Genomic DNA, 18,897 nt, shown 5'->3' with positions numbered 1-18,897 from the left:
ATTTTCAATCAAGATATAAGTATAATTTCAAAACCTTTTAGAAGAAAAGTCTAGTTTCACATTTTCAAACCTAAGTGTAATAGTGTAGGTATAGAGATGACAAGGTGTTGGAATATTACAATTGTTGAGTTGCACCAATTCTTAACACAGACATAAAAAAGAATCATTTGAATTTTCTTTCACTTTATGTTCCAATAGCAAGTTACAAAAATGTATTGATGATGTTCCAAACAATCTTTAAAATAAACGAAAGAGAAAAAGGAACGAAAGAGAAAAAGGACCCTCATGCATATGATTACATGAATGCTGCTAGAGCCAAAATTGGTAAAAAAAAAAAAAAAAAAAAAATCAAATATAGACCTACAATAGTTACAATGTATGTGATTTCTGCAGAAGTTTAGATAACTCTGAGAATGAAACCTCAAATATATGCACTCTTTTTCCCTATTTGTAGCGCACAAGCAAATAGAGAATGTGGAGTTCAAGCCTCCAGCTTGATGGCTGCATCAATGGCATCAACGGTAGAATTTTGCTGTGTCCAAAGTTGGGCGTATCTGCCAGACTTCGACAATAGAACATCATGTGGTCCTTGTTCTACTACTCTCCCGTTCTCCAGAACAACAATCTGCCAACCGGCAACATAGAGGTAGTCAAACAAAAGCAATGTAGAAGTAGCTTGGAGTAGAGAACCCGAGTACATAAAAGAATGAAATTGGCAGACAGGTGTAGAAACGGTTTGCAATATGTAGAATGCATAAGTAGTTAGAAATGCAAGAATCTCGATTGCCTACAGTGGTCCTTGTATTACCCCATAAGAAGCCATTAGGGCATGTTACTTTATATGTTTGACATGGTGTGAAGACCTTGTTACTTTAATTCCAAAACATATGAAGGTAATCAACACAAAACTTTTGGTACAAATTCGTGGAATTAATACATTCAAACACTGGAGAAATTACATTGTGCACAGATCAGAGTAATAGGAAGCAAATCGTCATTCTATGTTGCTTTAGGTAACTACTAACCCTCTTCTGGGAAAACCTTAAAGAAAATGTGCAAAATAATATATACATATGTGGGCATGCATGTATATGTGAATATGTGTATAAAATATAATGCAGAACACATACCTCATCACATTGCATTGCCGTTGTGAGCCTATGAGCAATAAAAATTGAAGTCCGATCATTTGCCAGGGATTTCAGTGCATTTAGAATCTCTGCCTCGGTTGTGCTGTCAAGCGCACTTGTAGCTTCATCACAAAACCTAAGGCACAAAATGAGTTAACAAGGTGCAAGCGAAGCCAATGCTTGTCCCACGCTTCTAACCTCTTCAGTTCACCCAAAACTTCAAAAAGGTGGAGGAAAGCATTATGCAAAAAATCATCTATCACGTGTCTCCTTGAATTCAAGCTGCAGCCATAGGGTTTAATATGGACAGCAGCTTCCACAAGTTAACAGATCGGACAACATGCAAATCCATATTGACAAAAGCAACTAATATCCGTGCACTTTTTCGTTTATGGCAGATCCTTGGCCTGTCGAGGTGACTGCATAGCCTTTCATGTTGTATTGTACCGAGGTACTACTATTTATTTAATGAAATTTACATTTACCGAAAAAAAAAAAAAGCAACTAATATCCAGAGATTTATTCTCTTCACTAGATTGACCAATTAAACGGTACTCTAATATGGCATAGCTTAAGATTCCACTAGGGTTGGGTGAAAGGATAAATGCTTTAAAAATGTTGGGTAAACAGATATATTTACCAGATAAACAGGGGTGCCCATGTTGAATGCGTCCACACCATGAACATGGTTAAATGAGAGCAATACATTAAAAATAGAACTCTTTTTACTTATTAAAGGAGGCATCAAACAACTATATGATCCTTAGAACAGTGGCAGATGAAGGATATGAAGGACAACCTACGGATAGACCTGAAATCACTAGATAAGCAAGACCATCAATCTGATCTCTGGCTCATTATGACTTTTACCTGCCATGACCGAGATTTCAGGATGAACCACATTCAGAAAGAAAACGTTTAATATTTGTAAGCAGCCAACTCTACACCTCTTTCTCCGAAAAGACATACAAGAAACAGAAACAGAGAATGCTAGAGGAAGCAAAATGACTTAATTTGAATAAAGCACTTGAAAAAGAGATACTTACAATATTGGAGGTGCTTTCAAGAATGTACGAGCAAGTGCTACTCGTTGCTTTTCACCGCCACTCAACTGCAGAAAGGAGAGAGAGTATCATGTCCAAATGGGATTCATTGACTAATCAATTAGGAATCAGCACAAGAACAGACGTGAGTTTTCACTAGCATAGGCTAATTGTTGACTCATGTTTCAATCAACATGCATCCCTTTGCTGATCCATAGATCTCTAGAGGGGTGAACGCACACAACTTGAAATGGTGCAACCAGGGCCGAAAAGTAAAAAGACGCAAAAAAGAAATAGACACCAATATTCAAGAGACGTAATGGATACAAAAATAATTAACACAATCCTAATATTTTATATTAGATTAGTTCTCTCTAAATAAAGGTATTGTGAAGGTTCTCTATTTATATTCTTAAAGACTAAAACCAAAAAGACAAGAACAAATTATGACATGCAGGAACTAGAGCTATCTGATTAGCCTTTGTACTTCCAATGATAGTGGGATTAGAAAGAGAGAAAATAAAAGACATACCTTAAGTCCTCTTTCCCCTACGACAGTTGAATATTTCTCAGGGAAATTCATGATCGTGTCATGAATTGCTGCCCGACGAGCAGCATCATATACCTAATATTAGAAGGCAAATCAATGGAAAACCTAGAAAGTTAACAATCACTCGGTGTAAAAACAATTCAACAGATTACCTCCTCTTCTGTTGCTGAAAGGCGACCGTAATGTATGTTATGGAATATAGTATCATTGAACAGCACCTGCCACCAAAGTAAAACTTTTTCATCATTGGAACATGCTAAAATGTGCCGAATGCCCATGCGACCAACTAATCACCAATAATGAAGCAAATGCAGAGGTAATACTGCAAACTCACAGTATCTTGAGGAACAACACCAATGGATTTCCTAAGGCTTTCAAGTGTTACTGTTCGAATATCTTGCCCATCTATTTTTATCTGTTCAAATATCAAAGTGTCAATGGCATTTCATAGATAAAACCAAACAATGAGTTGAGCAAAACAAAGGAGGTAAGTGGAGATTCTATATGACATTTATATACCGTGGATTCTTTTTCATCTTTACCTTTTTCCTGGTAATTTGAATTAAGGAAGAAGCCATTATCATAAGCAGAAAAACATAACAAAGAACAAACAGATGATGGGAGACATGCTGTACTAGAGGTACCACGACAAAAAGGCTGAAAGAAGCAATATCAGAAGTAAAGGAGCTTGACAAAATTCCAAGCAGTAACTGTGAACTCTTGGCTTCTACAAAGGAAAGAGTTTTTAATCTTACACATCCAGAATGGGTGTCGAAGAATCTGAAAAGCAGTCTTAGAATGGTAGACTTCCCTGCAAATAAGTGCAGAGATATTAGAATAAAGCTGAATCTAGAAAAAGAATAAATATTTGAAATCGCAGAAGCAATAAATTAGAAAAAGAAAAAAGACATCAATGTCAAACACTATGTCCCAAGTCAACAATCACGTCCAAAAGATATACCAGCCCACATCAGTTGATGCGAAATCACTTCTGGCTTTGATTGAAACATATGTTGAAACACCAAGGATAGGGGATTGCCAAACCTATGGTGACTCCAATTGTTAGTGTCTCATGTAGTGGTCCATGACAAATTAATTCCATGTGAACAGATATTCAATGATTTCAACATACCCTTTTGTTTTTTTTTTTTTTTTTTTTTTTTTTCTGGTCAGAAACAGTTCAGTCAACATTAACACTTTGATTAGAAGAAACAAACCCTAGAAAGGTAGTAATCTTTTTTAACAATCAAATATTTGACATATGTCATGATGAAGCCGACTTGATTTCATTTTACTGTTAAACTGATCAAACTGCAAACAGCATAAGAGAAACTTAATTGCAAGTCTACATGGATACTCATTTCTTATGATAAAAACATACATCATATATATACACACACACACACACATAAATACATTTATTCAGTCTGAACAACAGTCATTAATCAAATTGGAACTCCATGAGCGCTAACCATGTAAATTACTGGGCCAAAAGATAGATCATTATTCTCTAGGAAATGAAATAATCTAATTACCACTTCCACTGGTACCAACAATAGCTACACTTTTCCCAGCTGGCACAACAAATGATATCCCATCAAGAATCTTCCTATCTGGCAGATAACTGCACAATTACAACACAGATTGAGCATCAATTAGCCACATTCTATGATCCTTATCCTCAAATGCAGTCAATTATCTTCATGGATATCAAATATGGCACTTGAAACATTCATAACAGTCATACAACCGAAACTAATAAGATGACGGAGCTGTTTACAAAAACACAACATTTTATTTTCGTCGTTATCAAAGGTCAGCATCAACATCCGCATTTCCAAATTGTAATTGAATGACCAAAGTTGTTTAAAAAGAATCAAAACATATGAATTCTTGAAAATCTTTAAACAAAGAGAAGTTTTCACAAGCACGGCTTGAATCACGCGCCTCCATTTGCACTGGAATCGCAGAATAAAATGTCATTCCAGATAATGCTGATATCAAGAAGCAAAGATTCCTTCAAATGATTCCGGGAACCCGCCAAGGAACAAATATACATGACCAAATGATATCATTCAGAAAGCTGAAGTCATGATGCAAGTCCCAAAGGTGGGAAACCTGGCAACTACCAGAAATCATGCATGTGTATCCAAGCCTAGGCTATCTATTACTTGTGCTATAATTTCCTTCTTCCCATTTGATCCAGTCTTCCAGCTGCAGATAACTTGCCTCTGAAATCAGTCTTATACTTCAATACTTAAATTTTCTAACAGAAGTAAACATAATTTAAGAGAGTTTCATTTATAGCATCTTATTTCTTCGAACAAATGTACTTATTTTCCATTTTATCCACTATTCCAGCTTAAGTTAACCTACCTCTACGATCAGTGTTTAATGTTTCTTGTGTAATTTAGCAGATTTTCACTTAGACTTATTCCCTATACAAATGTATACCTATAGGTTGATGACAGATCAACAATTGTCGCTAATGTTTTGAGCATCCGTACCACTTAGAAAAGATGATCTGGAAGATCTTGCAATGCTAAATCATTTTACACAAAGTTGACATATACCACAGTGATCCTAACCAGAAAAACTGGAGATACCTGAAGTGAACATCTTCAAATTCAACAGTACCCCCATATAGTTTCAAAGGCTTGGCATCATCCGCATCCACAATTTCGGACTTTTCCTGGAGATGTAAGGGGAAGACCGAGGATTAGTATTACAAGATTATAATACATGAAAATAAACAATCAGTGTCAATAAAGAACTCCTTGGTAATGCATCACACTACCCCACTCTCAAATCCTCTATAAGAAAATTCCGGTAATATACAACATTAACTCATCTTTACAAACAAACATCTCCATAATTGTGATGTAGGAAATCTATGAGTCATGAGGGGAGTTACACCGGTCAAAAACAAAAATCAGTAAGCACATTATAAGTCCACTATAATTATGGAAACATTTGAAACGTCCATAGAACAGGCATTTGTATTTTTAATAATCACTATATATTTGGGGAAATGGAGAGGAAAGCATGGCTTGGTCATGACTTCTATGATTATTCCTTGGAAATACAAACATTTCTATTAGAATGGAGGATGTGGGAATGCATAACCTAGGGCTTCTTCTGCAACATTTAATGAGCTTTTCTAGGTAAACTATTCAAAGTACTTCTCTTCCTCTAGTGCTTCTTTCCCTCACTTCTTGCCCATTGTATTTATAGCTGCAAGCTTCACTACACTTCCTATGTAAATCCTAGATTGACTCATCTCATACCACGTTTGTATTTTCTTTTGGTAGAACTTGAATAGAATATCAAGGAATAGAGAACAAAAAATATACGAGCAGCAGAAATGAAGCAGAGAGTTTAGAAAGATAGGTCATTTTGACAGGACTATTTAGATTACTAAGTTGCTCCCACAAGCTAGAAAGCAAGATCGAGACTGAGCATAGCTACTGGTTAACTCCCCAGCAAATAAACGAAAGAGCAACAGAAAGAAAAAAACGATGGAAAGGAAGAGCCTTCAGTACTATAGAAAGCAGAAAGTACAATTAACCAGAAAATCAGTAAATACCTCAAGTAATTGGAACATGGACTTCATGTCCACCAAACTTTGAATTGTTTCTCTATATACACTTCCAAGGAAGTTGAGTGGAAGAGAAAGTTGAAAAAGTAGCCCGTTTACCATGACCTATGAAGAAAACTGTTTAGTCATGATTTTATCAATCCCATATCGAAAATAAAATTATTCCCTATTCAAGTGAGCTCAAAACAGGTTTAACAGGAAGAACTTATTATAAATAACATTTTTACCAAGTCTCCAACGGTCATATTGCCGTTCATTATCCCACTTGAACACCATACCATGGCTGTTGAGATAGCTGCACTAAATAGCAAATTCTGGCCAAAGTTTAAAAAGGCAAGACTTCTTTGGGTTTTTAAGGCTGCATCTTCATATCCTGAAAGATGTCTCGTTGTTAATTAACTGAAATCCTCCCATTGCAGATGTAAAGAATAATTAAGCAGCACAAGGAGCAATATAAAAATTGTATTTCTCTTTCATTCAGAAGTGAAAAAAAAAAGAAAAAGGAAAGAAAGCTTCAATTACGGTTTCATTATTCATAAGATACAATGAGAACCATGGAACTGTTGAAACAATGGGCTCTCTAACATATCTAGAGTCCTAGACCCATAATTCGGAGGAGAGGAGTTACTGATTCGAAGATTTTGCAAAAAATAAAGCCATACAAACTATGGGTCCAGCATATTCTGGAGGTAACCAGTTAAGCAAAAGGGATCCATCAAGTCATTCATATAACATTTCATTGGCAATGAGTAACTAACATGATCGTAATATTTTGAGTTAAGATTATGAGAAGAAACACAAGATTCAATTATAAGATAAGCCCCTTTCTAGGTGAGATTATTTGCCTGACCAACTTTTGTTGAGCAAAAGATATATAATTTTGCTAGGAAAAGAGAGAAAATATCATGAATTTTCTAAACTTAGTTTACGAACTTTTTTGAGGATTTCGAATTCTAGGAACCAAGTTCATGAATTTATTTGAGGAAATCTGGTATCCTCAAAGCTCTTTTCTTTTTGCAGAAAAATTACATTTGATATTTGGCCCCTATATTACAGTTTTTGACACGGGTGTGTGTTTGTTACTTCCCTTGTTTAACTTGTCAGTATTAAAAGCTGATCCAACATGATGTTAATAATGCCTGATGCAGCTTTTTCAGCAACGTCTGCAATACAATGAAATATATACAGTGCTTCTATCTGTCGGACAATTTTATACTTCATGCCTTCAAAGACTGCTTTTTTCTGTCAAACAAATTTTTATACTTCCAAGTCTTTGTAGTTTCAAATTAATAGAGCATCATTCATGTTCTGAGGAAGATTACCTAGTGTTATTTATTCTATGTCATGGTATGCATAGGGCTTGCCACAGGTGTTGATAGGTCTTTCATATGTGTCCTCAGAGGCAAAAGCCAGTGAAGATCAGGCTCTCTTTACAAGTTGAAGTAGCTCAGTTTCAGCTAGTTTCTCTACTGAGCGAGAGAGGGTGGGTGCAAGATTCTTTATATCCCTTGCGCAGATATCCTTCTTCAATTCAGAGAATGCTTTCCTGAAGGAAATTATAATACTTCTTTATGACGTGTAAATTATATAAATAATCTCTACCTCTTTGCTTACTGGATTACGCTCCCCCTTTCATTTGCTAATTAGGTAGCTCACCCCCTTTTCCCCGCATCCAAACAAAGGCCTAAGAACTATTTACATCATTCCCATTTACCTGTATAAGGGTAGGAAAATGCTTAATCAATTCAAAGTAGACATTTTAAGAGGAAAAAAACTTACTCTCGAGAAACTCATCATACTTATCAGCTTCAAAAGCTTCATTGTTGAAATACTTGACAGTCTGAAAGCAAATATAAATGAATGACAACCATACTTCGAATTTAAATATTCCTATCTAGTTGAAGTGCAGAAAAATTCTCCAAGAGGGAGGGTGAACTCACCTCATAATTAATTAAAGAATCAATGGCACGTGTATTAGCATCATTATCAGCCTTATTCATTGCCTTCCTAAACTTGGTTCTCCACTGCAATTGAAAATCACAGTGTGATACTTCAAATGAAAAATATCACAAGTAGAACTGACTTAGAAGGAAGTAACAGAACGTATCAAGCGTCCCAGCAATAAATTTATGTCTCTCACAAGCAGTAACTCATAGAACGGAAGAAATGTGGAACAATTAAAAGAAAAGAAAAGGAAAGATGCAGCCTGTCCAGAGAATGGCACTCCTTATTAAAGAAATAAGTACTGCACAAATATGGAACAATTACAAGAAATAAAAAAAGAAAAGAATAAAGTGGTATGCATCCTGTCCAGAGAGCTCCTTCTAAATAAAGAAATAAGTACTGCAGAAATATGGAACAAATTAAAGAAATAAAAAAGAAAAGAAAAAAGAGGTGAATAGAGAAAGATGCATCCTGTCCAAAAAATGGCACTCCTTAATAAAGAAATATGTAGTGCAGAAACTAAAAGGTGGCTGAAACAGATGTGAAGATTTTGAATGAAAAGGAAAAATACCTGTGTCACAGCTAATGTGAAAGCTATATATGCTGCCATAGACAAAGAAGTAATCCATGCAAATGGTGCTCCAAACTTATAGGCAAGGATGCCAGATACCATTGATATCTGAAAGGCCATAAACTAATACTGTTAAAATTTTATCAAGAAACAGGCAACTGAGTTATAGCATTAATGATAAGTTCTTGACCAAACTTGCAGAAATAATTACTCATTGTAATGCAATGAAATTAAAGAGGAAACAGAAAAGTATATGTAGTACAAAAACTGTACCTCTAATATAGTAGGTACAACATTGAAGACCATTGATGAAAGAATAAAATTTATAGCTCGGCTACCACGATCAATAGTTCGATTAAGAGCACCTGTTTCTCGACTTCAAACAGAAAGAGATATAGAGTCAAGTTAATATCAAACTGTCTGCACATCAGGAACCATCAACAGCACAGCAAGCATGACACTCAGTTATACTGAAATTAAGCCAAAAAAATAGGATAACTCCAAAGAAAATGAAGGGCATTTGAGAACTTCAAGACACAAATACTTTAATATATCCCAATAGCACAGAAGATGCGGCAAGCAACTTCTGGCATCTCAGGAGTAAAGCTTTACTGAGAGAGTGTTGATTGATAAATACCTAAGGTGATATCGTAAGTCAAGCTCATGCAAATGTGAAAAGACCTGCAGGAAGATGGTGTCAATAACGTTCAACCAAAAAGCATTTCTAAACACGTCTTATCTACTGGAATATGTTATACTTGCAGGGACATATGGCATGTCTTGTGGCCATATAAAACTCAAGATTTCTTTATCAAATACAACCATTACAATCTCATCATCAGCTGTTCAGTTTGGTTCTCCACGTTGTTCATGTATTAAATTTGGCAATTTATAGGTAAGTCAGGGACATTGATGAATTGAGTTCTTCATACACCAGACAAGACAAACCGATTAACACCTCCACATTTCAATTTTATGTAGACACTTCTTTGTTATCTAACCCTTCCAACCAACAGTACATTTGTTTTTTCTCCTTTATTCTTTATTTTCTTCACTATCTTTTCTTACAAGTTCTCCTTCTCTTTACTTTCTTTCTCCTTCTAAAGGCATATCTCCCTATACGAGGGACTCCGCGATTTTCAATGAAGGGGGTCAAGAATTATTCTATAGTTCCTCTATCCCAAATTTACTGCTCCTATTGTTCTCTTTAAATGTCCCAAAATAAGAGTAGGTTTTTCCCAAAAAAAGATGCTCTCATTAAATAGAAATATGGCACTACTAACTACTATCTCAGAGAGCATAGTATACAATACTCAAAACTTACACTTTATCGATGCTCAGACATAACTCCATATTGGGTTAGAGCCCAGGACTGTAACATTAGGATGGAGAAAGTGGTCTTTGATTAAGTAAAGAATATAAGTCTTACCTAAAAGAACATTTTAAAATATCTTATTAACAAAGCTTTTGACTACTATCTGTTCTGTTTGTCATATTTTCAAAGTTGTGTGTATTATAATGCTATCATTTCTAGCACAATAGACACAATGTCCTAGTATATGCCACACTTTGTAGGCACCAAAATGTTAGAACTTGAAAAAACATATATGATACCTATTAGAAAGATTAACTTAGTGTAGTCATCTAATCTCAAATACAATGGTAGAGCCACCTCACTCGCACATCTATCTGCACAATTTTCTTATCTTTCTCTTCATCTCTCTTTCTTGCCTTCATTCTTTTTTATTTCCTTTTTATCAAGATCTTAGAGAAACAACTTCAGATCCAATAAACAACAAACAAATTAACTTGGGTCTTTGTTGATTTGGGTGGTGCTGGTGACTGTAATGGTGGGGAAAGGTAGGACGTGGCATAAGCTAAGGGGACAATGAAAGTAATGCCGATGAGAAGGACTGGGTGAGGACTGTAGCTGGGAACTTCAGTAGGGTGCAGGTGACAGTTTAGGAACACGAAAAGCTGGGCAAGCAGACATGAAAAGGGGGCTGAAGGAGGTTGAATTGACCGAAGAGTGGAAGGACTGGCTGGGAAGAGCCTAATGCATGATATTTTTGGAAGCCTTACAGTCTTTTCTTGGGCTAAAGCCTCAGCTCTTGTAAATCCAAGAAGGAAACCATTTTAGCTTTTAAAGCCAAAGAGTTTTTCATTGAGCATGCAAGACTCTTGTTCTGATTTCTGTTCTGCATTCATAAACTGCTGTGTGCTTGTAAGCTGGTTGTAATCCTAAAAGATCACCTAAATTTTCCCATATGACAATGATCTTCAGGATCTAAAAACCATTCATCTGAATCAATTAAGAGCAGAGAAAAGCTAAGAATAATCACATTCTCTAAGTTACTCCTTTTCAGCATTTACCCTCCTCTTGTTTTATATATTTAGAACTTTTTCTGCTTTCCCACCCCTGAATACAGAATTGTTTCATCTTGCAGACATATTCAAGCAGTCAACAAGAGAAGAAAGAGCGAAAAACAGCAGAATATGAACGGAAAAGAATATCAGCCAACATAAATGATATGCTCCTAAATGACTGCACAATCAGCATTATGAAATTTAAATTGGGAGATGATGAAAAAAAAAAATAAGGAACTTAGTCTCATACCTTCCGGGAAACCTGTCGAATTGTTCTCAAAGCCACCTTAGAGAATATTGCAGTTCGCAGTTCTACAGCAAAAGAATTGCAGTAAGTCCCAGAACAGAAGTAAAAGGTATATGTGTCATTCTACAGGGACTTTTTTCCATCGTAAGACAAAAGCATATAAGCTTGAAAGGCAGAATCATCATTTACCCATGACCAATTCTGATACTTGTAGGAGCAATTACATAGCACAAAGCAGAACAACTAAAAACTCAGGTCTGGTACGTTCACAGATATTTACCATTAAAAGCAGATGCCCCTGACCGCGCTATACCATATCCAATCAGAATCGCAGCTGGGCTTGCAAAAAGAGCTAATATAGTTGAATTAGCAGCAGTAAATTCAGCAAGAGCACCAGCATTGCCAGTGGCTGTTGCCAACCAATCAACAGCAAGCTTAAACAAGAACGGCACCTGAACATTAACAACCTACATATACCCAACCACAAAAAATTAAAAATGAAAAACAAAAATATTGTATGGCATGGACAGTAAGTGTGATTTTCGTCATGTTACTTTGGCGCCAATTAGGAGGCCCAAGGCCGCAATGACACGAAACCGAAATTCAACATTATCTTTCATCCAAAGGTATTTAGCGAGAGTTGCGATGATTTTAGTATCTGCGACTTGCTCTCCAGAAGCTCCAATTCTCTTCAATGTCGTCGTCTGCTCTTGCTTTGTTGCTGGTTTTGCCTCTGTTGAAAACAGAGCATGCCCATTGGGCGAGGAAATCTGTAAGCCAAAAATTTCCAGTCAACGATCATAAAGGGCCAGTTATCCATTCAATAAGATAAAGTTAAACACACATGAACAATTTTGAAGTGATAATCATAATTCAAAAGGAAATTGAAATAGATATGCTAACGGGGTTCTGAGGAGGTCTAGAGGGGAAATCGGAGAGGAAAGCGTTGAGCTTGAGCACATGCGGCCTCGTTCTTGCGGAGCTCCACAACCTGGGTTTACTTGACAGAATTCTAGCTCCAGGAAAAACGGAGCTCAGATTAGATTCAATCGCAACGCGAGGTGGGTGCAGAACTGCCTGCGAAATTTGATTAAAACAACGAGAAGGCGTGGAGCGACTCATGATCTCCAAACACCTCGAAGCAAATGTTGACTGCATGTTTTTCCCTTCTTGTCTCAGTGCATTTGAAGCAATCCCAAAAGGCGGTGAAAAGATTTTCACCAAGTATTCGATAAAATGCTTGAGAGTGGACTTTGGAAAGTAAATTTCGGCTGGCTATTCCTGATTTCAGACACGGTAGTTGCGGGCAAGACAAAATCTACACGTTGCTGCTATTCGGCGCTGAAATACTGCAAAAACGCAAGAATTCGTGTGCGATTTTGATAAAAACAGAAGAAAACCTTACACTTGAAACCGCACGAGAGTAAATGAGACATACTCTTCTTGTTACTCTCATTCACATTTTTGCACAGAATATTGTCCGTAAAGGGGTCCACATTCATTTATGTAATGAATTTTAGATTTCTCCAAACTAGTTTACCAATAAATAATTTTATGTCCCAAAAGTTTAATAACATCGTGTTCAAATTAATTGATCTGAAAGTAGGATTTCAGATAATTGATAATAGTTTTTTAAAATTTATTTGGATAATTTCATATTAAAAGTGATCCAAAATTTTCAAATCTCCTTCTGAACTATATTCTATAATTTTTTAATGGATTTTTAGGTCTTTTTTTTTTTAACAAATGTCGTTTGAAATCTTTTCCTGAACCCTTTAGTCCAAACGCAGCCTCATTCCTTGAATGCTTAAAAATAAATTGCAAAATATGACTTTCATCATTTTCTATCATCCATACCAATAAAATAAAATAAAATAATTAAACCATATAATAAATAATTTGAGTTGGTATTTGTTGACTGAAAAAATTCAAATTCATATGTCTCTCTTGTAAATTTCGTTCCTGATCTATATATATGATCTTAAGAGCTTAAAAATACAAGAATATATAAAAGATTTATAATTTCCGACTACTTCTGGATGGAAGGATTTGAACTGAACTCAGGGACAAAATTTCATATTATTTTATATTAAATAAATTTAAAATTCATCAAACACGAATTCGAAAATCGAAATGGATCCAAACATATATATTTGGAATTAATACAAGATCATTCAAACACACGAATGAAGTAAACAATGGCCCATGGACTACATGTTTGGACCACAGCATTTGTCCAAGACAAAATTCCCCTCATAAAGTTGTACAATAGTTCACATACTAACAATTGGCCAAACATGACTCAGTTTTTCTTATCTTCTTTTCCAACCATATAATATAGAACAACAGCATCTTCAATATGGTTCTCTCCCTTTTTCTTGCTTGCTTTAATTTCCATCTTTATGTTTATGGCATATTTTCTCCTTTACTTTTCCAGATAAAACTCTTGGACAGAAATGGCAGCTGCAGCAGCCTGCTCAGCACTTCTCCCTTCAATCAGCCAGAAACGGCTTCAACTCCACTGCATTACAAGTGCGGGAATAACTAGAAAGAATGCATCATCAACAGCAGCAAGAACATACAAGAAGTCTATAACAAGATGTAGTGTGAGTTTGGAAGATTTCATTGGGGGAGACCTCGTAAAGTTTGATTTAGGCCAGTGGTTGTCCGACGTCGAGGAGCATAAGGCCCTGGCTATTTACTCCCCGCACGAGGGTGGATATGAGGGCCGGTATCTCAACCGTCTCCGCTACCAAGGTTATCATTTCTTGGACCTATCGGCTAGGGGATTAGGCGACCCTGAGACCACCCTCACCAAGTTCCACCCCGTTTGCCCGGTGAGTAGGTTTGTCTTTTCGTTGATACATGTATGTTTATCGAGAATGTTGTTGAGATGCATCTATATATATATATATATATATATATATATATATATATATGAGAAAGAGATATGAGATAGTAGTAGAATATTTCAGGCTCATGTTGGGAAGCAACCAATAGCGAGGTGGTATTTTCCTCCAGAAGTTGATTACAGGCTCTCTTTGCTGCCTCCGGATGCCAAAGGGCTGGTGGTTTGGATTATTGAAGCTAAGGTTTGCTGTCATATCCTGTGCATGTATGGGAATATGACGTCCAATATTGTAAAGGTTTTATGATTTTTTGTACTGTTCCTATGTTCAGGTTTTGTCAAAAGCAGAACTGCAGTTTCTTGCCATACTTCCCTCACTGAGGCCGCGAGTCAGGGTCATTGCAGAATGTGGAAACTGGTAATGTGCCCCAACCTTTCCCAACAAAGACACACGCCACCCCTGGGCGGGCAGCTCTAAATTTACAATCAGAGCTTTTCCTAAACGACCGTTGTTTCACTTTCGCACGCAGGAGAAAGTTTATCTGGACACCACTGAAAGAAATTGCAGGACTACCAGCAGCAGCGGGACAACAATAGTTTCCAAATCACTGAAAGATGTACAGAAGTACTTCAGTCTATGTATCAGAAATTCGAGGAAACAATTGAATGTAGGTTCTTTACATTTCATGATCAGTAGTCTCCTGCAGTGAGGGATGGATGCAACATGAGCACCAAACATCAAACTACAGGCTACACATTGTACATTGGCAGGCATCACACGATTACATTGCAACAGAACAGAAATACACTCGGTTATCTTGTTGCTCTTTTGCGATCCACCATAGAATTGACTGTGAAGATTTCATCTGGATTTGGAAGAGAACTATGCAACATCTCTATTATTTGGCCAAAAATGTTTCACGGTTAGCAATCTGAATTATTGAGACTATTATCTGTTTTATAAGAAGAGTAAAGTGTTGCATGCAGACATCAGAAGACACCTTTTTGAGTTTGAGAGTGTAATACCAATGTTACTGGGTAGCTCTCCGCAGCACAATTTATGTACGAATTCAATGACAGACCCACCCCGTGATAATCAACAAGTTGCTCCAAAAGCCACATAACTTTGGTGAATCATTTATTTACAGAAGAGCTATACAAGGGACATTTAGCTGCTACCAATGTCAGGCATAGAAATGGCGAAAATTATTATAAAGGAATAATTGCATATATACAAAGAAAGGAAAGTATTACAAAAGCATGTTTCAATATATCATCTAAGTAATAACGAAAACTGCCCGAAATGAAGCCTAAACAAATATTAATAAATAAATGAACATGAAAAATTAAAATACAAACTACGGTGCTTCTAAATTAATAAATTAATAAACATAAAAAGTTAAATGTAAACTATGGTGTTTTTAACTTGCATTAGTGCATATTTTTGTGTTCTTCCGAAAGGCCATCTTCTTGTCAGCTGAAAAAAATTATCACAATAAATGATTTAAAAATTAAAGTAAATCTTGCATAATAAAAAGAAAAAAAATAAGAATCCAAAATTATTCAAATACTTTTGATGTAATTAAGTAGTAGTTTAGAAAGAAAAATTCATATGGCATACATATACACAAACTGATTGATTGCATGAGAGACTCAGCTAGCAAGTAACATGATCAGTCAAAAACTCTTTGAAGTATACTTGTACAAGGAGACTCAGCTAGCAAGTAACACTAAGCATTTATCGATCGATGTCTCAATTTTATAACAAGTAGAATAAGTCTACTTCTAAGTATATAGACATGCAAAATGCCAGTGTCAAGAGGATGAAACTTAATAACCTGGCTATCCGTTCGTTCAAGATTTCTTTTGAAAGTTTCTTCTGCATTCTGTAAAGGATGCCACAGCTATTCGTTAGAAAGCCAAAACATAATGTTACTCACACATTCTTATATATTTTCTTCAAATCTTGTTTGAATCTAACAACTAAATGTTAAAACTCATAACTTACTTTCAGCACCTTCACTTTATATAACTCTTCACTCTGTATAACTTTTTCATGAGATATGTCAAGCAAGTATTTTAAATTAGTACCTGAAAAGGCATAATCTTGCAACCAAAACATAGAACAAAGGTCATCTCTTATATGGCTTGAGATGATACTCTTTAAATTCTGAACCAAAAGTAATTGATTCTTCCTCAAGTTTCTTCTTCAATCTTCTCCAGGTCCTCAACATATCAGCTTGAATCAAGCCTCGGTAGAGTGTCTCAAAAGTAACCTTTTGTGGAAGAAACCCTTTCTCAATCATCTCCATGAAAAACTCACAAGCTTGGCTCCATTTCCTTCTCTCGCACAATCCGTGAACCAACATCGTATAAGCATCCAAATCTGGTCCAATCCCACTTGCATTCATATCATCCCAAATCTCCCATGCAAGACCCATTTTCCCTAATTTCAGGAACATTCCCAACAATATATTATAAGTGTGCATGTTAGGTGAAAGTAAAGAGTCATCCTCCTTCATCCTCCGGTACAACTTCATTGAGCCATCGACATCATTCCTACCTCTGTACTCCTTAAAAAAGCAATTGTACGTCTCTGCTGTGGGACTAACCCCAGAATGCACCATCTCATTCAACATCTCCTCAGCATCCCCCATCCTCCCACAAGAACAAAGACATTTTACAAGAGAAGTATATGTTGCAACACTCGGACAAATCCCCTTCTCTTTCATCATCCCCAACTTGTCTAAACACAACTGGGGCTTATGTGCCCTGCTGTACACATGAAGCAAAATTGAATAACTCGTGACATCAGGCTCCAACCCTCTGTCTCGCATTTCATCAAACACCTTCTCTGCTTCCCTAATCACCCTCTCGAACCTTCCCTCAGGGTGCAAACTGGCACGCCTGCAAATCCCATTCAACAAGACATTATAAGTGACTACGTTCGGTTCAATTTTCCTCTCCAACATCTCCAGCAGAAACCGCTTTCCCATCTCAATTCTTCCAACTTTACACCACCCATAGATCAAAACAGTATACAACTTTGCGTCCGTTTCCACTCTATATTTCTCCTTGTTAAACACTTCGACAGCAACCTTCACAAACCCATACTTGCAAAGCGTATCCAAAAGATAACAGAAACAAAAACTAAACCTTGACTCAAAAATCCGATTACCAAGAAAAATACCCATGTCGTAAAACGCGCGAATTGCAGTTCTCGTCAACCCTGCGGAAACCAGCCTTCTGATCAATATAAAGAAAGTCGTGAAATCTGGTTTCGAATCACTATTCTGGTTATCCATTTGCAAAATCAGCTGCCACGCGGCATCAAATTGGCGAACTTTGCACAAGATATCAATGATAATATTGTATGCTCCGGTATCGAAAAGAGGAGCAGAAACGGAGTGGTGATGGGACCGAGTATATTCAAAGAAAGCGAGAGCAATCTTGGAATGGTGCTTCAAGCGGTGGAGTGTCTGGTGGACTAAAGGCGGGGAGAGGGAAATACCGTATAGTTGGAGGGAAGATTCCATATGGTGGAACGGATTGTGGTGCCGGATTAGGACTTGGGATAGAGAGTCCGCCTCCGGCGAGTGCTGGAAAGGCGGGAGAGATGGTTTTTCCACGGAACCACAGGGTGGCCCAGATGGTTCATCATGTTCGGAGTCGGAAAATGAGTGGAAGAGTTTGAGCTGAAGAGTCATCTTCGCGAATGCGAAACGGGGGCGGAGGGAATGAGTTAGCGCCGCCATTTGAGGCCTCAAGCGGTTGCCGTTCGCACAGTATCAAATTTTTATCTTTATTTTTGCAGACTTTGTCCCAAAAAGCCTACCAAAATAGGGCATAAAAGCCCACAGGCCCCCTCATTTTCAGCAATTTCCTTGCACTGAGAACCACCACCTCTCACAACCCGTTTTGGCCGCCACCGTCACCACTCCGACGACCCACCGGCCGAGATGTACACCTATCGATTCCCCGCATCAAGGAAAACATTCCACTCCGATTGAATTGCATTTTCATCGACGTTTTCAGCGTACCGTAAGTTGCTCCGCCGCCTCGGTTCCAGCATCGATTCGCCGCCGTCTGAACGCTTCACGTCGCCGGACCACCACCATTCGTCTGCCCATCCTCCGACGAGCCCAACAGACCTTTCAGCAACTCTACGGCCAGATCGAGGTCCCTCGCCGAAGTCGCGATTGCGTTGCGTTGCCCCCTCGCCGCCGCGTTTCTTCACCACAAAGGGGCTTACAACTGCGTCTTCTCAAGAGAGATTAACCATTTTTGGACACAACAAGCTTGAGGAGAAGATGGTGCTGAACTCAAACTTTGTTCTTGAATTTGATGTTTTTTTCTTTTTTCTTTTACATCTTAATATGTATATAGTTTTTATTTTGTGTGTATTAATATTTCATTAAAATTTAATTTAAATTTTTTTAAGATACTTTTAAAATAAATTTATTGAAATTAATTTTAAATAATTTATTATTGAATAATCTATTTAAATTTATCAAGAATGTCCAAAAAATTCTTTTACCTGTTACTAATGTTAATAAAATTATTTATTAAATATTTAATTATTACTTAAAACATAAAGAA

At 36.8% G+C, this 18,897-nt stretch overlaps 3 protein-coding genes across 6 annotated transcripts; 1 reads left to right on the top strand and 2 right to left on the bottom strand.

The window, feature by feature from the left end:
* LOC105163836 (ABC transporter B family member 25, mitochondrial) lies at nucleotides 231-12,874 on the bottom strand. Its single transcript, XM_011082326.2, has 20 exons — nucleotides 12,354-12,874; nucleotides 12,005-12,220; nucleotides 11,731-11,917; nucleotides 11,454-11,515; nucleotides 9,474-9,517; nucleotides 9,110-9,212; nucleotides 8,837-8,944; nucleotides 8,262-8,345; nucleotides 8,101-8,161; nucleotides 6,549-6,694; nucleotides 6,310-6,426; nucleotides 5,330-5,415; nucleotides 4,259-4,347; nucleotides 3,479-3,534; nucleotides 3,058-3,138; nucleotides 2,876-2,941; nucleotides 2,706-2,798; nucleotides 2,177-2,241; nucleotides 1,131-1,266; nucleotides 231-625 (listed from the first exon to the last, which is right to left on the bottom strand). The coding sequence occupies exons 1-20, from the start codon at nucleotides 12,606-12,608 to the stop codon at nucleotides 482-484; spliced, it is 2,199 nt and encodes a 732-aa protein (XP_011080628.1). The 5' UTR covers nucleotides 12,609-12,874; the 3' UTR covers nucleotides 231-481.
* On the top strand, nucleotides 13,651-15,212 carry LOC105163833 (NAD(P)H-quinone oxidoreductase subunit N, chloroplastic). Its single transcript, XM_011082324.2, has 4 exons — nucleotides 13,651-14,287; nucleotides 14,426-14,542; nucleotides 14,631-14,716; nucleotides 14,829-15,212. The coding sequence occupies exons 1-4, from the start codon at nucleotides 13,907-13,909 to the stop codon at nucleotides 14,893-14,895; spliced, it is 651 nt and encodes a 216-aa protein (XP_011080626.1). The 5' UTR covers nucleotides 13,651-13,906; the 3' UTR covers nucleotides 14,896-15,212.
* LOC105163834 (pentatricopeptide repeat-containing protein At2g13420, mitochondrial-like) lies at nucleotides 14,774-18,693 on the bottom strand. Of its 4 annotated transcripts, none has more exons than XR_002287323.1 (3): nucleotides 16,390-18,693; nucleotides 16,137-16,184; nucleotides 14,774-14,906 (listed from the first exon to the last, which is right to left on the bottom strand). XR_002287323.1 is itself a non-coding variant. In XM_011082325.2 (2 exons), exon 1 carries the CDS (start codon nucleotides 18,051-18,053, stop codon nucleotides 16,431-16,433), a length of 1,623 nt encoding a protein of 540 aa, XP_011080627.1. In that variant the 5' UTR covers nucleotides 18,054-18,693; the 3' UTR covers nucleotides 15,486-15,775; nucleotides 16,390-16,430. The 4 variants fall into 4 exon arrangements, 1 of the variants encoding a protein (XP_011080627.1); XR_847952.2 differs by lacking the exon at nucleotides 14,774-14,906 and adding an exon at nucleotides 15,345-15,470; XR_847953.2 differs by lacking the exon at nucleotides 14,774-14,906 and adding an exon at nucleotides 15,487-15,775.

This window comes from Sesamum indicum, linkage group LG6, assembly GCF_000512975.1.
Source record: "Sesamum indicum cultivar Zhongzhi No. 13 linkage group LG6, S_indicum_v1.0, whole genome shotgun sequence".
Classification (NCBI taxonomy): Eukaryota; Viridiplantae; Streptophyta; class Magnoliopsida; order Lamiales; family Pedaliaceae; genus Sesamum; species Sesamum indicum.
This window is presented reverse-complemented; position numbering and strand designations above follow the sequence as displayed.